Source organism: Canis aureus, chromosome 27 (assembly GCF_053574225.1).
Source record: "Canis aureus isolate CA01 chromosome 27, VMU_Caureus_v.1.0, whole genome shotgun sequence".
NCBI lineage: Eukaryota > Metazoa > Chordata > Mammalia > Carnivora > Canidae > Canis > Canis aureus.
Genome location: NC_135637.1, coordinates 19,516,456 through 19,534,617, shown reverse-complemented (window position 1 = coordinate 19,534,617; position 18,162 = coordinate 19,516,456). Strand labels below are relative to the sequence as shown.

General features: G+C 38.6%; 1 protein-coding gene across 6 annotated transcripts in view; it reads right to left on the bottom strand.

Moving 5' to 3' along the window:
* BICDL1 (BICD family like cargo adaptor 1) overlaps positions 1-18,162 on the bottom strand; it is a 103,817-nt gene that overhangs the window by 82,818 nt on the left and 2,837 nt on the right. For all 6 annotated transcript variants that reach the window (XR_013366630.1, XR_013366631.1, XM_077875881.1 and 3 more), the window contains exon 2: positions 12,903-13,118. Coding sequence is in view for 4 of the 6 variants with exons in the window: in XM_077875881.1 (XP_077732007.1) it covers positions 12,903-13,118 (216 nt within the window). In the remaining 2 variants the exon portion in view is untranslated. The remainder of the gene's footprint in view (positions 1-12,902; positions 13,119-18,162) is intronic.

Here is an 18,162-nt window from a genome sequence, read left to right as displayed (position 1 = left end):
CTACCTTCAAAACATACACCCAATCTAACCCTTCTCACCACCTCCATGACCTACCATCAACTGTCCCCTTGGAGAGTCCTTCAATGATCTCCATGCTTTTACTACAGGCCCCCACAATCCATTCTCCCAAAGTAGCTAACATAATCTTTTAAAAACAGTTATCAGTTAGGTCATGATGCTCCCCTGCCAGAAACAGATCACTGGCTTCTCAGCACACTGAATAAAATCCCAAATCTGTGTCATAGCTTAGTAAGGCCCTACAGAATATGGCTATAGACTCCCTCTGACCTCATCACCTACACCCTTCCCAAGCTGACTATGCTCCAGTCACATCAACCTGCTTTCCATTTATTCCTAGGCTTTTAAATGCCTGGAATATTCTTGCACTCCTTTTTATCTATCAGATGTCTGCTCAAACCTCATCTCTTTAAAGGTTCCTACTTGACAACCCTATCCAAAATTAAGTTGTCCCTATGGCTACCACTTTCTCCCTTTTACCTGGCTATACCTTATGTCTAGCACTTACCACTTCCTCATTTATATTATTTATGTATTTCTTTCTTTACTGTCAACCTCCTACATTATTTTTCACAGGAATTTATCTTGTTCGCCACAGTAACTCTATTACACAGAACAGTGCTTTCATACATAGCTGGTACACACCATAAATATTTGTTGAATGACTTTTCTTTTTTATTACCAAACATATATAAAGACAATTACATAAAACACATATGTACTGTTTAATAAATAATTGTCAAGCAAATATCCATTTAATTACCACCAATGCCAAGAAGCAGAATATCCTCCTCCCCAAGCACCTTTCCATGATGACAACTCTCTCCCCTTCACACTCCTCAGGTAATCATTATCCTTAATTTTGTGATAAAAATTACTTCAGCATTCTTTATAGTTTTACTGCTTATGCATGAAGAATGATAAGCTATTCAGCTTAAAGATAAATGCAGGGCACCCGGGTGGCTCAGTGGTTGAGCATCTGCCTTGGGCTCAGGTCGTGATCCTGGGGTCCTCAGATCAAGTGTAGCACTGGGCTCCCTGCAGGGAACCTGCTTCTCCCTCTGCCTATGTCTCTGCCTCTCTGTGTCCCTCATGAATAAAATCTTTAAAAAAAATAAAGGTAAGTGCTAGGGGGAATAAAAATATGAAAACACTTGGGGGGGGCATGACAATATCTATTAAAAATTTAAATGTATATATCTTTTGACCTACATACCTCACTTCTAGGAATCCATCCCAGAGAAAGGCTGATATAAGAGTTCAAAAATGTAAACAAGGATGTTCACTGCAGCATTTATAACTAAAATGTTGTAACCAATGCACATGGTTTTCAATAGGAAATGGTTACACTAACTATGGTATACCCTTTTTTTTTTTTCTTAATGTATACCCTTTTAAATGTAAGAAACTATATACAATCATTAAAAATATGAACAGGGCAGCCCCGGTGGCACAGTGGTTTAGCGCCGCCTGCGGCCGGGGGTGTGATCCTGGGGACCTTGGATGGAGTCCCACGTTGGGCTCCCTGCGTGGAGCCTGCTTCTCCCTCTGCCTGTGCCTCTGCCCCTCTCTCTCTGTGTCTCTATGAATAAATAAATAAAATCTTTAAAAAAAATATGAAAAAAACTCCAAGATACTGTAAGTAAAAAAGTTAACAAGACATTTTTGTTTATAAAGAACAAAGCGAAAACAGAAAAGTGTGTAAGAGAGACATGGAAAAATACAAATATATTAACATCAAACGGTTATTAGTATTTTGACAGGATCATGGGGGATTTTCACCATTTATATCAAATATTTCTGTTACTGTCTAAATTTACTTAACAATGAAACATGAGTTCTTTTTGCCATTGGGGGGGAAAAGCACTGTATACATTTTTAAATGAAAAACCTGAGTGGAAACTTAGGGCAGAGGCAAACTTAGAATCCTTGATATCTTGTAAAAAATATTCAGCGAGGCTTAGTTCCTTAAGAAGCTACTCCTATCGGGATCCCTGGGTAGCACAGCGGTTTAGCACCTGTCTTTGGCCCGGGGCGTGATCCTGGAGACCTGTGATCTTGGAGACCTGTGATTGGATCCCACGTCGGGCTCCCTGCATGGAGCCTGCTTCTCCCTCTGCCCATGTCTCTGCCTCTCTCTCTCTGTGTGATTATCATTAATAAATAAATAAAATCTTTAAAAAAAAAAAAAGAAGCTACTCCTATCTTAGCTAGATAAGCTAAGTTTCACTGGGTGCAAAATTTTAATAGATTTCAAACTGCCTGGCTTCACCTAACCACAAGTGAATCTTTGTTCCTTCATTTCAAGCTCTTCATTACTCATCTCCAGATTATCCCTCCAGGCATCTCTTGGTCTAAACCCTTCCAGTTTAAAATGTAGGCTTTGATGTCTCCTGGCCTTGGACCTACGCCTGACTTCCTGTTAAATTCTTTCTGTCCCCCTCCCTATCTGTGATTCTATAGTAACAATCTTTTATGGTTTCACACACCTTTTGGAACAGGTCTTTTTGTATACTGCCCCCAATACAGGTTCTCCCTTTGGCACAATTAGTAATACCCAAAGCCACAGTGACTAGGCACATGATCAAATTCTGGTTGCGAGGAAGGAGGGAGAGATTTGTTAGAGACACTTACAGAACTGCAATGACAGGGAAAAGAACTGGGATGCCTGGGTGGCTCAGCGGTTTAGCGCCTGCCTTTGGCCCAGGGCCTAATCCTGGAGACCTGGGATCGAGTCTGTGTCAGGCTCCCTGCATGGGAGCCTGCTTCTCCCTCTGCCTGTGTCTCTGCCTCTCTCTCTCTCTCTGTGTCTATCATTAATAAATACAATTTAACAAAAAAAAAAAAAGGAGAAAAATAACGATTTTTTTTTTTAAGAGAGTGCGAGAGAGAGAAAGTACATGAGAGCAGAGGGAAGAGGCAGAGAAGTAGAAAATCTCAAGCAGACTCTACTCACTGCAGAGTTCAATGCAGGGTTTAATCTCATGACCCTGAGATCATGATCTGAGCCAAAATCAAGTCAGACACTTAACTGTCTGAGCCACCCAGGTGCCAGAAGATAATGACTTCTAAGGTGAATTCTCAAGAGTTTAGCACCCAGGGCTGCACACAGAACAACTATACATCCTCGTGAGACTGTTCAAAAGCAGTCACTATCAGATTTCCAAAGGGAAACCTTTGACAGTCTCCACACTAAAGGCCATTTTGGATCCTAAGATAGGTAAGATGACAAGACAGTTGGAGGTAGAGAGGTCTTTTGTCTAGAGTGTATACACCCAGCAAGGGAGCGAGGGAGCCATAATGACATCCAAACTCAAATAACAGCCAATCCTCCTATGAGACAACAAAGTTTTTTCGTAAAACCTAAAATGCTGATTTCTATCTCCATTAGCAAGGTCAGAAGACCACAGGGCCAGTCACTCAGAAACTGACCAACATAAAGGTTACTGGAGAAACCACAGCACAACACAAAAGTACTTGCAGGCTTTAAGTCAATACACAAAAGCTCTGGGGGGTGACTCAATCAGTTAGATATGTACCTTTGGCTCAAGTCATGATCCCAGGGTTCTGGGATCCCCCCCGGTCAGGCTCCCTGCTCAATGGAGAGCCTGCTTCTCCCTCTCCCTCTGCTGCCCCACTGCTTGTGCTTTCTTTCCCTCCCTGTCAAATAAATAAATAAAATCTTTTAAAAAAATACACAAAAACTCTGTTCATTTTGTAGTCACTCTTCTCAATTCAAGGAAGGCTGAGTTTTTTTTTTTTTTTTAAGATTTTATTTATTCATGACAGACACAGAGAGAGAGAGAGAGGCAGAGACACAGGCAGAGGGAGAAGCAGGCTCCATGCAGGGAGCCCGATGTGGGACTCGATCCCGGGTCTCCAGGATCATACCCCGGGCTGAAGGTGGCACCAAACCGCTGGGCCATCAGGACTGCCCAGGAAGGCTGAGTTTTTATGCAATTCCAGGAGTATCTATGAAGACAACACTAGATGTCTAGGCAACTGAGTCACCATTATCTGTACCTTGTCTGTCACAGTGTTGACATCCAGTCTCTTGGATCACTGGTTTCCAAACAGCACACATAAGCCTAAGAATGCATTTGAAACAGTCCAGAGTACCTCAAGAGAGTGCATGAAAGGGTAGAATATTTTTCAGAAAGATAATATAGTTCTAAACATTCCTTTATTAAGTATCTTTCCTTGTCATTTAACAAAAAAACAACCAGCATTTATTTAATGCTCACTCCACTGGATACCTGTTTATAACAAACAATAAACAAGCCAGATGTGTATATCCAGACCATAGTCCCTGATCCCAAACACTCTGCAGTCTAATAGCATCCATCAAAGAATGCTATTCTTCCATCTCTTCTATGGCTGCTTCTTCACCCTTGCAGGTCTCACCTCAAATTTTATCTCCTCAGAGAGAACCCATCCCTACCTGCCCTTTCTTTCTTTTTTTTTTTTTTTAATTTTTATTTATTTATTATAGTCAGAGAGAGAGAGAGAGAGAGAGGGGCAGAGACACAGGCAGAGGGAGAAGCAGGCTCCATGCACCGGGAGCCCGATGTGGGACTCGATCCTGGGTCTCCAGGATCGCGCCCTGGGCCAAAGGCAGGCGCCAAACCGCTGCGCCACCCAGGGATCCCGCTACCTGCCCTTTCTAAAGTTGCTCTCTTCTTTCTGGCCTTTTGCCATCACATCACCATTCATAGGACCTACTACAACCTATAATTATCTGGTGGATTTGTTTAGTTATTTATATACTTCTTCTTACAAGCTTCGCATATCAGACGTCTTATGTTCTCCACTGTATCCCCTGTGCCTTATTCAATAAATATTTACTGAATGTTGAATTAAAGGAGAAATAAATAAATAAATATCTCACTTTTATTCAAAAGAATGGAAAGCCAGTTAGTCATTAAAGGAGAAAGAGGTGGATCTAGAACATTTTCAAAGACTACAATTAAGAGTACAAAAAGCATCTGAAATCTCTCCCCACTGGTCATAGTAGCCCTCAGTCATATGGTCACAGGCATATGTATCTTTGGTGTGACCATATATTATTGAATGTATGGAACCTCCAAGGAAAGTGGCATCCCTGTGAACACCTACCACACATAGCACTAACATCCATCCAAGAGTCGGACCTATTGGCAAGAAACACCTCAAAATGGTTGCTATGGGTTGAGATTCATTATGTTAAAGTCCAAACTCCAGTACCTCAGAAAATGACCTTTTTGGAGACAAAGTTTTTTTACAGTGGCAATCCAATTAAAAAGCAGTTATTAGGCTGGGCCCCAATCCAATATGTTATTCTTATAAAGAGAGGAAATTTGGAAACAGAGTTATATACAAAGGAAGAGACATAAGGAGAAGATAGCCATCTATAAGCCAAGGAGCAAGATCTGAACAGATCCTTCCTTCATAGTCCTAGAGAGAAATCAACCCTTATAATGCCTTGATTTTGAACCTCCAGCCTCCAGAACTGTGAGACAATACATTTCTGTTGTTTAAGCTACCCAGTCTGCGGTACTTCGTAGCACAGCAGCCCTAGCACACTATAGTTTTCTAAAACCTTCTGAAATCTTTATTTTGTTATCTTGGCTCTTCAGTCATGAATAAATGTTAGGATTTTTTTTCGCTAAAAAAAAAAAATCCATATAGCATTGGAAATCCATGGAGAAATAAACAGTGTTGAGATGTAATCCATATAGAAAACATAACTGGATTCCTATGTCATCTCACACTACAAAGTTCTAGACAGATTAAAGATCTAAATGTAAAATGCCTTAAGTTTTTAAGTAATTAATATGGGAAAATACATTTAAGACTTGGAAAACAGGATAAAACAAAACACAAAAGGATAAATCATAAAGGAAATAATTAATAAATTTAACTTCACTGAAAGGACACACTTCTGTTTAGTAAAAGATTCCAGAAACAAAGAGAAAATAGAATAATACCAAGAACTTGTAAAAACATACTTATACACCAATAAGAAAACAAGTGAAGGATATAAACAGGCAATTCACAATAAACAAAAACAAAAGATGTCCAACCTCACTAGCAATTCATGAAATAAAAATTAAAACAATAAAAAATTTTGAAACCCCTAAGAATAAAAATTCCGTATCACATACAGGAGACTGATTTTTTTAAAATTTTTATTTATTTATGATAGTCACACAGGGAGAGAGAGAGAGAGGCAGAGACACAGGCAGAGGGAGAAGCAGGCTCCATGCACCGGGAGCCCGATGTGGGATTTGATCCCAGGTCTCCAGGATCGCGCCCTGGGCCAAAGGCAGGCGCCAAACCGCTGCGCCACCCAGGGATCCCTGGGAGACTGATTTTTTTTTGTTTTTTTTTTTAGACTAATTTTTAAGACTGGACAAGTAACCAAGTGTCGGTGAAGATGTGAACAATCACACATACTGGCTCTCACAAACATTGCTGAAGATGTGAAGATGTAAATTTGTACAACAATTTTGGAGTCATTTGGCAATATCTCATGAGGCTGAAGAGGTCTTTACTCTAGAACCAAGCAATTCCACTCCTAGGTTAACCACAGTAACTCAAAACCACAAGAACAGTCACTATAGGAAAGTGTATAATAATGAAAAATTGGGAACTTAAATGTTTATCAAAAAAAGAATGGAAATATATTGTACAAATATATTTGTGTTATTGCACAAATAACATTTGAAATAAGTGAACTAGAACTGTATTTATTAATATAGGTCAATCCCTAAAACGTAACCTTGAGCAAAAAGAATGAAGTGTAGAATGATGTGAATATGATGCTGCCATTTATTATGTTTGAAACATGGGAATATTATTATACATTTTTAGTGGATATAGAATATATAATAGGATATATATGTTCACATGCATGCACACGTGTACATGTATGTAGTACAAACACATGAATAAGAAGAATAAATGGAAAAATGGAGAGGACATAAGACCTTCAAATGTATCAATTAAGTTTTATCTCTTTAAAAAAACCTGAATACAGGGATGCCTGGGTGGCTCAGCGGTTTAGTGACTGCCTTCAGCCCAGGGTGTGATCCTGGGGTCCTGGGATCGAGTCCCGCATCAGGCTCCCTGCATGGAGCCTGCTTCTCCCTCTGCCTATGTCTCTCTCTCCCTCCATGTCTCTCATGAATAAATTAAATCTTTAAAAAATTAAAATTAAAAAAAAAAAACGAATACAACAAAATATTAAGATTTTATGAAGCTGGATTTATATCATTCTCTGCAGTTTTCTGTTTGAAGTATGTTATGGTTTTTTAAATTTTTTTAAAGATTTTATTTATTTACTCATGAGAGACAGAGAGAGAGAGAGAGAGAGAGAGAGAGAGGCAGAGACACAGGGAGAGGGAGAAGCAGGCTCACAGGGAGCCCGACATGGGACTCAATCCTGGGTCTCCAGGATCACGCCCTGGGCTGAAGGTATCGCTAAACCGCTGAGCCACCTGGGCTGCCCTGTTATGTTTTTTTTTTTTTTAAGATTTTTATTTATTTATTCATTACAGATGCAGAGAGAGAGAGAGAGAGAGAGAGAGAAGTAGAGAGAGAAGCAGGCTCTATGCAGAGAGTCTGACGTGGGACTCGATCCAGGGTCTCCAGGATCACACCCTGGGCTGCAGGCAGCGCTAAACCGCTGCGCCACCGGGGCTGCCCTGTTATGTTTTGTTTTTTTTTTTAAGATTTTTATTTATTTATTCATTACAGATGCAGAGAGAGAGAGAGAGAGAGAGAGAGAGAGAGAGAAGTAGAGAGAGAAGCAGGCTCTATGCAGAGAGTCTGACGTGGGACTCGATCCAGGGTCTCCAGGATCACACCCTGGGCTGCAGGCAGCGCTAAACCGCTGCGCCACCGGGGCTGCCCTGTTATGTTTTTTTAAATGGAAAAAGCAAAAATCTGTATTATAGCCCAGTACATACTCAACAGTCATTAAGTCTGTATATATTCAGTCCTGCAGTATGAAGCTCTGACCCCTAGTAGAGAAAATGCGATTAGGATTAAACATATGGTTCTGCTGTTGGCAGGATGAGAAGCAAGGGAAGGAGGGGGGGTAAAAGGTACAGATGATATTTCATGTATAAAACTGTAGGGGAAAAGTATAAGAAAATTTCCTAGTCAGTTTCTACAAACTCTAGAACTATATTTCGGGGAAGGAAAACTTTAGAAGTCCCTAAGCAATTTTAAATCCTCCCCCTCTTTTTTTTTTTTAAGAAGAAATCAATAATTTTTTCTATTCTTTGGTCAACAAGTCTGACCTTAGCATTTACAAAGTTGCGTGAGCAATGTTTTAATTAGTACAAACTGTGAAAATGACTTAACTCTTACTGAAGTTTCTAATACTATGGAGATTCATTTTGAAAATATCTTAACATCAACTGCTTCTGAAGGCTGAAAAGGCTACTGACATTATGAACAAGACTGTGTCTATACTGTTGAAATCCCTATTTTGGCTTGCTGCCCTACACACAAACTGTAAGAAGTTTCCACAGGTCCTAAACTGTGGTATAAGCTGTAGCAGGTTAAATTAGTGAAAGATCACTTCAGAACACTTTCACACTGATCAGAACACTCTGTTTTGCTGCTACTGCTGGGGAGAAAATCATCTAGGGGCTCTCTGGAGGATTCTGCTATAATGCTAACGAAAAGTATTGTATTAGACATGTATCAGAGGGATTTTCAAAAAACCTCCACTTTAAGTTCTACATGAAATACTCTTCTTAAGCGACAAGCATAGCCCATGTCTCTCCTATTCTCTTCCCAAAAGCAAGACCCATTGTATTCTTTCTACTTCTGAGGTAGGATTATAAGTGTCTAACACGTCCTATTAAACCCCACTGTCAATGCCATCATGGTGTTACTTTATAACTCCAAAACTGAACTACACGTTTTCCAAATATGTCAGCCTGAGTTTCATAAAGATAAGACTCACAGAATCTTAGACACTAGGAAAGAATTTAGAGGGCATTTTACCCAAAATGAACAAATAAACTCAAAAAAATGGTATCCCCAGAGTATATGAAGGATACTCTAGAGGATACAAGATGCCATATAATGAACCTGACTCAACTCCTAGAAGGATCATTTTTACTCAAATATTTCTGAATAGAGATTTAACTGTGAGACAAAACATTTTCAGGCACTAATATATGCTGGGGACATTTCAGATTTTTCTGTCATCAGGTTAGAGAATCCATGTTTGACTAGATACAAAAATCCCTTCTACGCAAAGAAGAAACGATAATTATAAATCATGGCTACTATCAACTAAGTATTTACAATATGCTAGACACTATAGTTGGAGTTTTACATATGTTATCTCAGTCCTCCAAACACTACCAGGAAATAGTAATAATTGTTTCTATGTTACGAGGAAGGAAACTAAGGTGAAAAAAGGCGAAAAACCTTTCCCATGTTCACCCAGCTAGTAATAGGAGTTGGTGTTTGGCCCAGGGCCATCTGGCTCCAACTGTGATCTTAATTGCTGCCTCAGAAATGTGAAACTGAGGCACAGAAACCCTGAGTCTTAAATTAGAAAAGCCTTAAAAAAGCCACATGCTTTTCTGTCTCTCAAGTTTTCCCAGCTATAAGATTAGAATACCTATCTCTTCCTTCATGATAATGAGGATCCAGAAGTTTATGCGATACATATGCTCTCAGCATCCTATGTTAGAGCTGAAAAGAAGCTTGGTCACATAAAAACTTGTACATGAATGTTTATGGTAACCTTATTCATAATAGCCAAAAAAATGGAAACAACCCAAATGTCCATCAACTAATGAAGAAACAAAATGTGTTATGTCCATACAATGGAATATTTTTCAGCCATAAAAATTAGGTATTGATATACGCTACAATGCAGATGAACCTTGAAACATATTAAGGGAAAGAGGCCAGACAAAAGAATCACATATATATGATTTCATTTATATGAAATGTCCAGAATAGGCAAATCCATAGAAACAGAAAGCAGATTAGTGGTTACTAGGAAGTCAGGGAATGGAGTAGCAGGTTAGGAGCAATGAACAGTGACTACTAATGGGTATAAGATTTCTTTCTTTCAGGGGGTGAAATGTTCTATAATTAAATCGTGGTGATGGTTGCACAACTCTGAATATATTAAAACCCAGTAAATTTTATACCTTCAAAAAGTGAATGTTATAGTCTATAAATTACATATCAATAAAGCTGTTATTTAAAAAAAAACAAAACTTTGGAGGCCACTGTGGCAAAAGAAATATACTTAAAGATACTTTGGGGATGCTTGACTGGCTCAGTGTGAAGAGCATGCAGCTCTTGATCTCGAAGTCATGAATTCAAGCCCCACTTTGGGTACAGAAGTTACTAAAAAAAATGAACTTTAAAATAAAAAAAATACTTTGGACAAAAGCATCACAGAAATATTGTACTAGGGATCCCTGGGTGGCGCAGTGGTTTGGCGCCTGCCTTTGGCCCAGGGCGCGATCCTGGAGACCCGGAATCGATTCCCACGTCTGGCTCCCGGTGCATGGAGCCTGCTTCTCCCTCTGCCTGTGTCTCTGCCTCTCTCTCTCTCTCTGACTATCATAGATAAATTTTTTAAAAATTAAAAAAAAAAGAAATATTGTACTATACTTTATATATTATACATTTCATGCTTATAAAGACATGTTAAATACATTGTAAAAAAAAAAAAATCCTGTTCTTCTACTACCTCTGCTGGTTGTTATCTTGTTCAAGGAGAATCTTAATTCACTTCAAAGTACTCAACTCCTCTAGGTCCTGAATACCCAGTTAATAAAATGATAATCTAAACTGGCTGCTGATGGAAACCCCCGGGGCTTGTCCTGCTTAAAAAGAGAAAGGGAAAAAAAAGCCTCAATACTCACCAAGGGCCTACATTCAAGGCCAGAAAGGATAACAAGAATCTATATCTAGTAGAAATGCTATCCCTGTATATCCTTTTGGGAACAGCTTACCAGGATTTTCTACAGAGAAATTAGGCAAAGGAACCTCAACTACGAAGACACTGCTTCATTAAAACAGTTGTCAACATTAAAATCCTTACCTTCATATGCTTCAGCATAACATAAACACATTATCATACTTTCATTTCAATGGTATTTATATAAGGTACAGATTTTTATCCCCATTTTATGGATAAGTGAGGCACAAAGTCATCCAGTCAAGGAGAAGCAGAGCCAAGATTCAACATCCATGTAAATCCCAAGTTCTCTGCTCTTTTGCTGTGTCATGTTAATATTTGCTTTGTCCCTTTATCTCTCTTGGCCATCTATCTTTCACCAGGTCGAAAAGCGAAGTTGAGACTGTTTATGTTCATTTCCCCTTTAATCATTCTGGTTTGCTGTATTCCTTGCATAGGTGTCCATAAGAAACACTTGTGCAGAATTAAGTATTAAGTCAATGCTGCTGAACAAATAAATCTGGCTAGGTGTATCCAGTTAGTTTAATCTTTCATAAATAATGAATGACGACTCAAAACCTAAAAAATCTTACAAAATCCCTTCCCAGTTGTTGCAAAAGGTTTTAGAACTGAATCAGAAATGTTGCTACTAACCTGGCCTTGAAATAACTTCTTGAAGAACTGTCCAATTCTTCCTTTCCAGATAATCAAATGATGATTTAATCCCCTAGAGGGGCGGTGTGCAGGTAAGATCTTTATTTCTACCTATCATCTGGATTCTCACCTTTCACATGTGTTGATATTTCCTGCAAGTAGCTATTTTCCAAGGTATTAGGCATCTTTTTTTCCCCTTCCTTCCCTGTCTCCCTCCCCCTCCTCCCCACTCCCAGTCTCTCCTCAACCTCTTCTCCCCTTTCTCTAGTAGTAGCATTTACCTCACACTTCCTAGTGAGGCATGAAGGTTTTGACCAGTCTCAGAGTATCCATGGGAAGCAACTATGACAAACTAATGAAATAAGGTCACACATTACTACCCACTGAATTAGTGGGAATGCCAAGAATTTACCATGTGTTGCTCTCCTTTTCCGAAGATCTAAGCATGACCTATGGAATGACACCAGACTAGAAGTTCTTTATTCCTCTGATGACTAAAGAGTTAACAGTTCTATTTTTCAACACATAAGAAGGACTGAGGTACCATAGTAAATTCAGCTTTTAATTTTCAAAAGTAGGTGGATTTGGAGACCAGAGCATTAACAACATTCCTGCATTTGTTATAAAGGTATGTTCTGTATTTAAATTAGATTTCTACCTATTCAGCCCTCAAACTTCTTCTTTGCAATGATTTTGTAATTTTGACCTTGGTTAATTAATACTTTTATCATGTCACCCTATACAGGTACAAGTAAACAATTTTTACTTAATATGAAATAAAAAGAACAAATTTTAAATACAGACACACATATCTCCTTTCACATTTAAATAATATGAAGAAAGGTACATTCACAAATGTAACATCAATGAAAATCATTTGCTCTAGTAATTTTCCCCAAGCTTTTCAGTTTAAAGAAGGCACCATTTAATATTTGAACTAAATGCATTAACATAATTTTGTCTATGATAGACTTAATTACTCTAAGTAAGGAATCAGACCTTTAGAGCTTTCTGAACACCAGAAATCATTAGGCACAGCTCTTTCACTTTAAAAACGAAAAAACTCCCAAGTTAAGTGATTGTCAAAGTCTCATAGCTAATGACAGATATGGGTTTTAGCTCCTGACTCCTAGTTTGTATAGCTAAAGTTCTCAGGTGAAAAATATTTAACTTGTTGATGTCAACGCCAAAGGCGACAAAAATCAGAACTACCCTTACCGTATGTATGACTGACATCACACAGTCACTCTGGCTTCCACTTTCAATATTTGATACCATAAATTCTTAACTTGTGACTTACCCTGCTGAGTTGATCCAATAACCTCTGGTTCTGTTCTGATAATTCCTGGACAGCTCGTGTTTTTTCTCTATCTGCTTCCCGTAGGTGAACTTGCTGCCTCTCCAACTCATCCTGAAGTTGTTTCACATCACTCTCCAGTTCTGACACACGTCCTTCCCATTCCCCTTCTCGGTTCTCAAATCGTCTTCTTAGTTCATGTTTCTCTTGTTCTAAGTGCTGGGTGAGAAGCAAAGAGATTTTAAAATTGTTCAAAATTCGCAGCCTTTTCCTTTTTTCTCTTCTCACACTTTCCTAACTTCTCTTTCCCAGTCAGTCAGCACAACAAAACACTCTGCCACATAGGAAAAGCTGCCCGTTTCACAGCTATGAAAATATTCCCTTCTTTCACAGTAGAGAAGGAGTTGGTTTCACAAAGAGAATGTCATTCCTATTTAAAATGCTTAATATTACTATGTTTATTCTTGTCCTTGAAAATGGGATTGTGGACTTAGGAATTCACTTGAAATTCAGCAAGTCATCCAATTAACTGGTGAACTATACATTTAAACAACTTAAGATGAGTGCTTAAGGCTTCTTTTGGAATCATCTATTATGCCTGGCATAATACCAGGCACTTAGATTCAAAGAATTTTCAGAGAATGGAAAGAACTCCAGAGATCCTTCAGATTAACCATCTTTTCTTACAAATGAGGTAACAGAAGGTAAGAGGTCAAGTAACAAGCTCAAGGTCAATACTAGTAAACGGCAGAGCTAGGATTGTGTTTAAATCATCTGACTCTGTTTAGTGCTCTAAATCACAATTCAATAAATATTTTTTGTGATATACAGCATTGTATTTCGATATCAAGTAAGTTCAGCTTCAGGTCTACTTTAAATCATTAGCCTTGTATATTTATTTCTGGTCCATCCATTCTTTCTTAAGTACCTTAAATACCATTCTAAGTGCCAATGGGTCAGCCACTGTGCTGGGGATACAGTGAAGAGTAAAACAGACCTGGTCCTTGGATTTATGGAGCTTTCATTCTAGTGGAAAAGACTGATAAAAGGAGTAAGTTGTGTGTGACAAATGGTATGCAGTAAAAGTATAGATGTCTTAAAGCAGCAGCTCAATAAAAAAGGATGTTTTTGAAGGAAATATCTGTTTGTTTCTGTGAGATAAATATGGATGTCTCTTTACAGAGGCAAGTATGCTCTACTTAAAAAGCATATTATGGGGGATCCCTGAGTGGCTCGGTGGTTTGGTGCCTTCCTTTGGCCCAAGGCATGATCCTGGAGTCCTGGGGTCGGGTCCCACATCGGGCTCCTTGCATGGAGCCTGCTTCTCTGTGTGTGTCTCTCATGAATAAATAAATTAAATATTTATTTAAAAAAAAAGCACATTATGTACAAGAAAGCAAAGTCTATACCCCAAGGAGTATATTAAAAAGTTGTTAAAGCAATGGTCCTCAATTAAGGGGAGCTCTCAGAAAAGCTCATATATCCACCTGGACCCCAATCCTAAAGATTGTGATTAGTTAGGAATGGGATGAAACCTAGACGTGCGTCTATCTATCCATCTATCTGCCTATCTATATTGGCTCTACAGGAAATTCTGATGCAGTGAAGGTTGATAACAAGCACTGCTATTGTTTCAACAAGCTAAGATGAGCACAGGAATCATCTTCTTCAAGGTAGTCAGTCATCTCTTCTACTTGGGAAGCTATGCTCTTATTCTACCCAAGTTCTCACTCATTGAATATTTTTTGGAATGCTTCTTTCGGAAAGCCTTAAGGGCCAGTTTATAGTTATACAAGAAAATGAAAACCAGTCCCCTTACTTCACATCTAAGATGTGTCTAAAAAAGAGATCACTCCATTTCATCCTGTCATCTTATTCTCCTCTTTTGCTGAGTGACTTGTTGATGTATCTAAAAGTCAAATTTATCCCCCAAAGATGAAAATATATCATGACAAAGCAGTCAAAATAACGTGCCAAAAGATAAAACCAGTGATCCAAAATGAAAATTCTGATCACGTTAGTAAAGGCAGTTTTTACAAAAATAAATGTATGGTCTCCCAGGTTGACAGTTTCTGGGAGATAACTCACTTGGATACAGTGTCTCTACCGTATTTGTTTAAAAATTACATTATAGGGGATCCCTGGGTGGCACAGCGGTTTGGCGCCTGCCTTTGGCCCAGGGCGCGATCCTGGAGACCCGGGATCGAGTCCCACGTCGGGCTCCTGGTGCATGGAGCCTGCTTCTCCCTCTGCCTGTGTCTCTGCCTCTCTCTCTCTGTGTGTGACTATCATAAAAAAAATTAAAAAAATTACATTATAGTTATACTTTATACAGCTTCAGTTTGGAGCATGTAAGGGAAAGGAAGGACAAGGGAGGGACTTCTACTCAACAGCATGAGAACTTTCTGCTTTATACTTCCCTCACATTGCTAAACTCCAAAAACGAGAATGTTTTAGTCACTGTAGAGACTTCAGAAAGATGAAATGCAAAAACAAATGCTAATTGCAATCCTAAAATTGTGATACTTGGTTTTATTCAGTTTTTCCAAAATGAGAAAGACTGAGCAGAAGGCAACAGCAAGAACTCAGTAATCACAGTGTTACTGAGAGGCCAGATAAATTAGGCTTGTGTTCTAAAAGAACAGAGAGACTTAAAAATATTCAGCAAACAGCTGTTAGTGAACAGCCCAACCAAGCAACTCAAACAATCCAATCCACTTGGAGTTGGGGGAGGGGTTGATACAGGTGGTGCTGATCAGTGTAGTCTGTCCTTATAGTTCTTTGGTCATGTGACAAACTTCCTAATTCAGGTTTCCCTGAACACTGAAAAAAAAAAACAATCAAGACTTTCCTATTAATGAATATACAGAATCTAGCCTTTTGTTTACTCAGAGAAAAAAAAGGTTTCCTAAAATTGTATTTTCAACTAAGTGTTAAATTAACCAGGAAACTCTAGACAGCATATTAGAAGTATGACAGTCAGGGGTCATATGTCATTTTGTTTTATATTATGTGTCATTGTATATGTTTTTAGTTTATATGCTATTTTAAAGTTAATATCTACACCTGAAACGAATAATAATGTTACATTATATATTAATTATTTTTCAATAAACAAATGAAGGAAAGTTAACACCAAGACTGTCAAGGTCATCAAAAACAAGGAAAGTGTAAGAAAGTGTTACAGCAAAGAGGAGATTAAGATAGGAAAACTAAATGCAATGTATTCAGGATGGGATCCTGGAATAGAAAACACAATAGGTAAAGGCTAAGGAAAAACTAAGGAGTATATAGTTAACAATTTATCAGTGTTGATTTTTTTCATTATGGCAAGTGTACCATAACAATACGTTAATAACAGGGGAAATTGGGTGCAGAGCATATGGAGACCTACTGTACCATCTTTCCATGTTTTCTGTAAATCTGAAACCATTCTTAAAAAAATAAAATAAAATAAAATAAAATAAAAAATAAAAAAAATAAGGTTTACTGAAAACTCTGAAAAAATATCATCAGTCCATCTAACATTGGTTGTTACAAAAAGTGGATTTCTGCAAAGAATCAAAAAAGCAACACCATTCTCCTAAGTCCAGGATATGGTTCTTGAAAAATACAATGAAAAAGTACCATTTTTTAAGTGGACCAAGTATTGAATACAAATAAGGGCCTCTGGGTTTGCCTCCCCAACTCTACTAGTGACTGTCATTATGTGATAACTTTCATTTTACTTGTTTTGCCCTTTAAAAACTATACTAGAATCATTAAGAACTAGCCTAGGGAAGAGAGAAGAAAATGTAGTTGAGGAAAAAGACTACCTCTGCAGTAAGAGATAATTCACTCTCAGCTGGAATAGGAAAAAGGGGGATCTTGCATGTTAAAAACCAAAATATCTAATTTTTGAAGAAAAGTGTTTAAATGCAAGTTAATGTCTTAGTTCACATTTTGGGGGAAAAAACTAAGGACTTGGGTGGATATAAGACTTAAAAGCAAAAAAAAAAAAAGACTTAAAAGCAAAATGGCTCACTGTAGATGCAGATTTTTTTTTTAAATCTATAAAAAAACAAACAAACAAACAACTCCACATGCTGAGTGTGGAGCCAGTGGAGGGGGATGGACTCACCCCCCAGAGATCAAGACCTGAGATGAGATCAAGAGTCCAGCACTCAACAGACTGAGTCACCCAGGTGTCCCCAGAAGAAATACATCTTAATAAATAACTTTAAGAGTGGGGCACCTATATGGCACAGTCCGTTAAGTGTGGGACTCTTGATTTCAACTGGGGTCTGATCTCAGGGCCCTGAGATGATGGGAGCCAGGTGTGGAGCTCTCTCCTCCCTTGCCCCTCCCCCCACATTCTCTCTCTCTCTCTCTCTCTCTCTCTCTCTCTCAAATAAATAAATAAATCTTAAAAAAAGAAAACTTTAGGGGGCACCTGGTTGGCTCGGTTGGTGGAGTGTGAGACTCTTGGTCTTCAGTTGTGAGTCTGAGCCCCACTGTGGGCTAGAGATTACCTAAAAAATAAAATCTTAAGGGGTGCCTGGGTGGCTCAGTCAGTTAAGCCCCAGACTCTTGATTTGGACTCAGGTCATAATCTCAGAGTCCTGGGATTAAGCCCCACTTGGGACTCTGTGCTCGGTGGAGAATCTGCTTCAGGATTCTCTCTCCTTCACCCACCCCACAAATAAATAAATCTTTAAATAAATAAAATCTTTTAAAAATTACTTTAGAACTTTTAAGCATGTGAGAATATAATTCTGTGAATGAATACAATATAGTCAATTTAAGGGTGGGAAAAAATAATCAAAATCTTCCAGTCTTTCAAATTGAATTTAACCTTCATTTTAACCCTAAGAGATACACAGCTAAAAAATATTCTGTTAATGTTTAAACCATTAAAGACTTTAAAAAACGTGCCCTCAATGAGAGAGCAGTATAAAATCAAGACTTTATGTTTTATTTATTTTTTTAAGGTTTTACTTATTTATTCACGAGAGACAGAGAGACGGGGGGGGGGGCAGAGACACAGGCAGAGGGAGAAGCAGGCTCCATGCGGGGAGCCCAACGTGGGACTCAATCCCAGGACTCCAGGACCACGCCCCGGGCCGAAGGCAGGCACTAAACTGCTAAGCCACCCAGGGATCCCCAAGACTTTATGTTTTAAATGACAAAATAAGATCTTAGGTTTGGCATACAGAACTGGAAAGGTATTCAAATATTAACTAATGAATAGGTAGAAAAAAACCTTGACAGTGGCTTGTTGGTC